Source organism: Mercenaria mercenaria, chromosome 4 (assembly GCF_021730395.1).
Source record: "Mercenaria mercenaria strain notata chromosome 4, MADL_Memer_1, whole genome shotgun sequence".
In the NCBI taxonomy this organism is placed as follows: Eukaryota; Metazoa; Mollusca; class Bivalvia; order Venerida; family Veneridae; genus Mercenaria; species Mercenaria mercenaria.
Genome location: NC_069364.1, coordinates 22,120,903 through 22,128,342, shown reverse-complemented (window position 1 = coordinate 22,128,342; position 7,440 = coordinate 22,120,903). Strand labels below are relative to the sequence as shown.

Genomic DNA, 7,440 nt, shown 5'->3' with positions numbered 1-7,440 from the left:
TGATTTTCATTGGACCTTTTTACTGACAAAACCACCATATCCTTTTTAATATATTACAATTCACTTCAACGGACAAACAGGAATTTAAATGTTTAAAATTTTAAGATTCAGCTGACAGTCTTTATTGAGCTTGGCCTTCCATGCATGCTTGATGTGAACCCTTTAATGACTGGCACCCATACCACAGCAAGACAGCATTATCTTCATAGTAAATTTACTCTCATTGTTTACGTTTATGATTTTTTTTTCTTTTTGTTGATCGAAGAAATAACACAGTATTCACAAATCTACCAGATGAATTTATGTAATTTGTTTTGACATATATCAGGTGGGAGTATCCAGGTTTTTCGTTCGGGAAATCCATCTAACACCCCTTGATGCAAGCGCTGATATGATATCTTAACAAACTACATGTTTTTAATGTTGCTGTGTGCCTACGTCATTACAGTTACCAGCCGTTGATTTCTCGCGATTAATTAACATATGCATCTATACTTTTCTCTACCATTTGAACAATCGGTATAAATGTAGAATGAAAGGAAACAATATTATTACTTGAAGTATTCAAAATTTAAGATATCTTGCTTTCCGGTAAGTGTATAAGCGGTCATTTGATATAGCCTCTTACATCTGTAATCATATGCACAGTTACCTGAGAGCCGGATAATAAACAAAGACAAGATCTTTATATACTTCCTCATGTTTTAAAGTGTCTAGTTGCAATTTTGGTGTATTATTATCTCAGCGTCAAGATATCAACACCGTATGTCAAATAGCTCTAAAATTAGATATGGAATAAACCACTTAGCTACTAAATATAGGTATGTATAATGGAAACCCTATGAATATAAATTTATGCTTCAGCTGCTGAATAAATATAGGTATTAATTGTGGAAAACCATTACAGTTATTCTTATGTTTCAACGTAATGGCGCTTATATAAGAGTAACAACCATATATAAATATATGTATATTCTGCATTAAACTAAAACCGATATTAAACAAACGGTATCGGGAATCCTACATTGTTCATACTGTCTTACTCTTTCATCTTCCGTTGATGTACATCATTCTCAAAATGTAGTTTTAATAACGTTTAAGATTTCTTTGTTTAATTAAACTTTTGTGAGCTGAAAATGTATTGATGAGGCCAAAAACTAATTAATACATTTAAAGATCGGGCTAGTTCTATATTTTCTGGGATTGCGGATTACATGTACTTAGCTTGAGAGAAATGTCGCGAATTAGATATATATAGCTCAAGTATATAGCTATAAGAATATTGGTACGTCTTTTTCGCTGTTTTTAAACAAAAATCCTACTTCCTTGCCAAGCTGTATAACGCCTCTGTTAAGGAGCAATTCTTGCCGTTCTTTTTATATCTTTATAGATTTCTGTAACACCTGTAGAAATAGATCTACCTATAGATTTTATTGTACGCGATTTGAGTTTCTCTCACTTACCTCAAACCTCACACATTCCCTCTTTTACGTCGGAAATGAAAATATAAATAAATATCTTGAGGAGCACTGGAGCGGACAGCTGCTGTATCTTTCTAATATAGAATCTCCCTCAGGAGTCAAGTGGAACTGACTGTACGCTTCTAGCTTTTTTACTTTATAGTTTTACACAATATTGTGTATACATACGCAGTACATTGCATGCATTACAATATTAGATTAATTTACAACGAAATATTTTGATTACGTTTTCACTGGGTTTCGTGTAATTTGTAAAAGTTCCTAAACTTATTTGTCAGTGCACCTTTAATAGTTTAGACCGCAGTTAGAACACAAGAATTACTTCTGTACTGCCTGTATGCACATTCATTATTAGGTATTTCCGTATTTTGTGTGGAATGTGTGTGTTTGTGTGCGTGTGTGTGCATGTGTGTGTGTGTGTGTGTGTTGGATGGATGTGACTAGAATAACTTGGTACGCCTCTCTAATGAATATGAAAATTTACATGGAATTTGCCTGTAACACTATACTCGTGAAAGCCATTGTTAAGAAGATGCATAAATAGTCTTTGTAAGGTCCATATTATGATGCATATTACAGTTGTACTTATCAAGTATCTATGTTGAATCGAACAAGAAACTAAACGACTCTTTATTGTTCTGCACTGTGGTTTAATTAGCCAAACGCCAACACACACGTCCGGGAAAAGGAAATTTTAACTTTAGTTTAAAGTAGACACATAAGTTGTGATGTTAGTTTAGCTTGGGAATTGCATTCACTTGATCAGAATGATCTCAATGTTAAAAAATGCATTCGCAAAACCACAGAAATAAAATATTAAACCATGTACTTGCTGATCATTAGCAGATAAAGTGATCTTTTTCTGTTACGTAAAAGATGTAAAAGCCACCTATATGTGCTTTGAGACGTGGTTACCGTGTGGCTTTCAAGAGGGAACTCCTGACTAAAGTAAACTCTTAGCTCTCTGCAACCTGCCTTTTGGGTGCAGTAAGTAATTTCAAGGAGGTTGTACTTGAATTTAAATACAATGTATCTTTTTTAACTTTAAATGCGCTTTTATTGCACAAACGGTAACATGGAATCAAATATTTTAAAATACATTCAATGAGTATTTAGTTACTTGAAAATAGTAGTTAGTGAGTAATTTGGTTAATTACTTTGCCGTGCAGTAAGACCCTGGGCAAGACTGGATCACGAAATTCAAACAAGAAAACTTCAGATTATAAATAATTTTTAATATTTTTTTTCTAAATTTGTTTTCAGATTTTCAGGCTTTCCGCATGAAAATTAAAATATTTTGTATGAATTATATACAGAAGCATTTCTTGAAACAAATTATGAGTTACACGGCAAAATGTCATCAGTTCTATAGTTTGCCATTTTTCCTTTTGTAACTGTAAAACGGGGTAGTTTCAGATGTCCAAATTTAAGTATTTTGGTTTCTAGGCGGGATACGCCCGTACTGTTTCTTTTATTTCAGCTCTACAGACCGCACACATGCGTTGTCTTTGTGCACACTCTATGCAAGATACCATATGTCCACATGGAATAAAGACAATACACGCATCTTTGTCCATACATATTTTGCAGGCAATTCTATCTTTCAGATCCCGGTTTTCTTCCAGAAGACGATCTTGCTCTGAAAATAAATTTTACCTCTGTCTATATAATTATACACTTATTTCAAAATTAACAAGTTAAACTAAAAGTCACAAAATTTCGGTGAATGGCTGCTGTTCTGGCAAATACTGGAATGTTCCTAATTTTCAGTTCGAATTATTAAATTCTTTCATAGCCTGAATTGATATAAGAAGACCTTTTTCCTTTAAATCTTATTTTCTATGTAAAGTACAAAATGGCTTAAAAAGGATTTTTTTCTGTATGATTTAATGAACATTATGTTCATTAAAGTTTTATCTTTCTTATGCAGGAAATATATATCAGCATTTATAGGCAATATGTTCAGTATGCTCAGACATTTACTAAATTCATGTCAAACACGTGTTTAGAATACTTAACACAAGAACTATGATCTAAGAGCGGAATTACTATAAAGTGCGATAAAAAATAGTATTGTTTTATTACAAGGCAATTATTACAAAAAAGTCTACCGGTATCATGAGCATCAGAGTGAAAATCTTGGGAACCAGCAAGATGTTGATGCTCTGTGAGACCATTTGATACTATTGTATTATTAGTCTGTCGTGATGATGCAACTACATGGATGTTTCGAGGCGTGGTTACCATGTTGCTTTCAAGAAACTCGTGAATGAAGTGAGCTCTTAGTTCTCCTCTACCTGTGGTCAAATAAAAGAATTAGTATATGTTTAACTTCTAAAATTCTGTCATGTTTTCAAGTGCTAATCAAGAACAAGTCATTGCGAAAAGTGATTGTATTTATAACTATTGTAAGTACTTGAGTTTGCCGTGTACATGCGGATAAAGCAGATTATTGATGTGTAGTTAACTTAATTGTACTTTGAGCTATATTTAATATCTTAATAGCTACATCCGGGGACTTCATATGATTTCCTTACAACAGCCACTTCACAGAATATAGCAACAGAAGGACAAACAAATTTAATTTTAGTTGGTACATACCGTATACACATGTATAGACAAAATATGTCACTAACCGTATTTTTCCCTTGCCTTTTGAATCGCCTGTTCAACATCCTCTTGTCTATACTCCTTATCTATTAGAAGCAATGAGGCCTTACAATTTAAATCTTCTATTAGTTGGTCAGGAACAAGATGTTCTTCTGTCAGTGCTAATCTTCTAGTTAATTCCTTGATATCAAATAAAACGGAATTTAAAATAATATATTCATGTACGCTAGATTAAAAGACCTCTTTGTAATTAAGAAATGGATTAAATTTATGCAATTTAAGTCTGAATTTTTTAAAAAGAAAATGATTATCAGAACACTTTAATAGGAGCAGGTAAAACCTTATTTTATTTCAAGAGCGCAAGAGCAGGAAATATGCTAAAATGTCTCAAGTGGTCAGTTACAAGTTAAAATTCTGAAAATGCTATTTCAGTCACCTGTGTATCCATTTCGTTCATGTTTGCTGCTCTGTTTATGAAATCTTCTCCCATACATAGTTTTACATATTCACAATGTGGGAAGACGGTCGCATGCTGTATCCAAGGATCATCACTTTGTTGCCAGTCTTTCACCCCACCACCACAATAAAAACATCTAACAGAATCTTGGTTTCCTAAAACAGATATAAGAATAGAACAGAACAGAACATTTATTTATTTGTCTTCAGAATATAACAGTTTTTCGACATATACGTGAACTATTACATACTGAAGGGCATACGTAATGCATAGACAGACCATACATTTTCATGGATAGCAACACATAACATAACACATACACAAATAAAAACAAAAAAGCACAAAACGTGAGAATTTACATAATGATACACTCAGCTTTCTGTCCATAAGACATAAATTGTTAATTGTGAGTTCTGGAATGTTCTTATATGTGTCTAATTCTACGCAAAAAATAGGATAACTCATGTCACATATTTATTACACTTATTTGTTTTGCAACAATAATAATTAAATATTTGCAAAACAGGAAATCTTATCTGGTGAATTTTTCATGTGACATTTTAATAAATGGTATCTTAAAAAGACGGAAAATAGAAAATATTTGCACGTGTGACGTGTAAAGGCTTACAGTACCGGAATATCTAAGACAAATGACTTTCACTTGTTTTTTGTCTTAACGAAAAATAAATATGTAAAATTCAATGCCTTAAATATATGATATTTAAACTAGATATTCAAATTGCATTATATACCTTAAAAACATCTTTAGACTTATTTTGTATCTGTTATAAACATTTTAGTTTTTCATTTGTCGCTTTATCTTGAAACAAATAATTTGGTGGTCTCCTCTTACAAATGATACATCAAAATCATCGTCTTAAAAGCTATACGCCTGAAAGGAAGATCGTATACTTGAGACAAGTTTAATAACATCCTTTTTAACATAATAACCATCCCGGAAAATTGTAAAATCGATTTAAAGTCTTGCAATGCTTGATCGATTTGACTTTTGTAAACGTTTGTCAAAGCGTTTAACATATCAAGTTGGTAAAAGGCAATATATAATGTTATTGTACTTAATCATCAAAACATGAAACAATACGAGCACTGCAATGACAAATACTTAAACTATTGTTGTGTTAAATGATGTACACAAGTATGTGACATTGCTATGCAAAACAGATATAATCAAATGACAATAAAAGACGAAATTTGAAACAATGAACAAAGTAACAACATACATTTATGCTTTTTTAAAATTGCTTAAGGATTAAGAATGTTATCTAATTGTTGTATTAGTAGTCTCTATGAAATGATTACATTCTTTCCATGTATCCGATTGTAAAATATCGCATCAATATCTAAAAAGTACCTGTTGCGTAAAATCCCGCCTTCGCCAGGCCTTCAATAGCTATCCCATGTCTTGACCAGTCTTCGAATGTCACAAGTCTTTCTTTCATCAAGGAATAATCTGGATTCTTTGGTCTTCCGTTCCTGATTCCAGGATAACGCTCCATTTGTTCATTCAAATTGCTTGAATCGCCCGCCCGATTATGACTGGGATAGTAATCTAAAATTAGATGTACAAAATACCAGTCCATTGCTAAAAATAGTATAGCTGGAAAACCATGATCAAACATATGTTTTAGTATCTTTGTTCTTTAAATTAATAATATATTATCCCGTGTTGATATTTGAAACATACTTTGTTTACGCGGTTTTGGTATAAAAAAAACAACTTTGAATTTACATTCCTTATCCTAAACTGAGTTTTAAGCTTTATGTAATTTGTGTTTATAGGAAAATGTACGTTTTAATTATTACAGATATGTTTCTAGTAAGGACCTAATCGAATTAGGAAATATATTTTTGGAAGTATATAACAGAAACAAAGCACAATAACAGCAGATGAGATGAGAAGTAATGCCATTCAAATTACAACTGAAATCGCCCTCACCCACCTTCTAAATCAATCACCGGCATCTTAATCGGAACTGTAGTATAAAATAATATTGAGCATTCTCCATAAAAGGTCCAGAATTAATCGTAATAAACAGTATATTTCCAATTATAATATCTGCAGACGAACGAGTTGAGCCCACTAGAACAAAGCAACAACATATTCATAGGGATTCTTCTTTAATGCTTTAACAGAAAACAATCATGGAGAAAGGCTTTTAAACGTTTGAAGGAATTTGATTAGGGGTGACACAAATGAGCCACGCCATGAGAAAACCAACATTGTGGCTTTGCCATCAGCATGGATCCAGACCAGCCTGCACATCCGCGCAGTCTGGCCAGGATCCATGATGTTCGCTTTCAAAGCCTACTGCAAATAGAGAAGCCGTTAGCGAATAGCATGGACCAGACTGACTGTGCGGATGCTGGTCGCAAACGCACTATGTTGGTTTTCTTATGGCGCGGCTCAAATTATTTTAACTTTTCAGTGTCATCTTTTGTCCATTATGCATTGGAAACCATTTTATTTTCAGATTTGTATTTATTTTTTGGGCAATTATGTCTGGAATTTCATTCGCTTGCCTCATTATCAACTAATAATTTACCATTTTGTTGCTTGTCAACGTGGGTGGTACGCAAGGCAAAACTTAGGAAATAGAACATGTCCTACTCTGTAAGTCAAGAATTAAGATTTACGAAATCAAGGAAAAGCATCGTACACATGATAATATTTGGATGTACATCTTACATTTAATTGGTGTTGTACAACAAAAACCTACCGTCTGTTGAGGCCTTTATCTACATCTATTTTAAGTTTATGAATGCAAAGAGATGAAGCGTTTTGCGTTTTACGTACACTTCTTTTCAATAATAGGCTGTACCTCCTTATGTATTATAATACAAAGGTCAAACCGCAGGGTCAAGTTGCGTCCA

General features: G+C 32.9%; 1 protein-coding gene across 1 annotated transcript; it reads right to left on the bottom strand.

The window, feature by feature from the left end:
• Positions 1-2,695: 2,695 nt before the first annotated feature.
• LOC123551170 (E3 ubiquitin-protein ligase XIAP-like) lies at positions 2,696-6,127 on the bottom strand. Its single transcript, XM_053540694.1, has 5 exons — positions 5,921-6,127; positions 4,528-4,703; positions 4,118-4,271; positions 3,593-3,778; positions 2,696-3,120 (listed from the first exon to the last, which is right to left on the bottom strand). The coding sequence occupies exons 1-5, from the start codon at positions 6,063-6,065 to the stop codon at positions 2,924-2,926; spliced, it is 858 nt and encodes a 285-aa protein (XP_053396669.1). The 5' UTR covers positions 6,066-6,127; the 3' UTR covers positions 2,696-2,923.
• Between the last annotated feature and the right edge of the window lie 1,313 nt (positions 6,128-7,440).

Bases quoted from the DNA above. Each gene is read 5' to 3' on its own strand.
- LOC123551170 (XM_053540694.1), bottom strand. From the start codon at position 6,065: ATGGAGCGTTATCCTGGAATCAGGAACGGAAGACCAAAGAATCCAGAT. The intron at 4,272-4,527 runs GTGACTGAAATA...TTTGATATCAAG, and splicing joins TGAACGAAATGGATACACAG to GAATTAACTAGAAGATTAGC. The intron at 3,779-4,117 runs GTTAGTGACATA...ATTTGACCACAG, and splicing joins AAAGGCAAGGGAAAAATACG to GTAGAGGAGAACTAAGAGCT.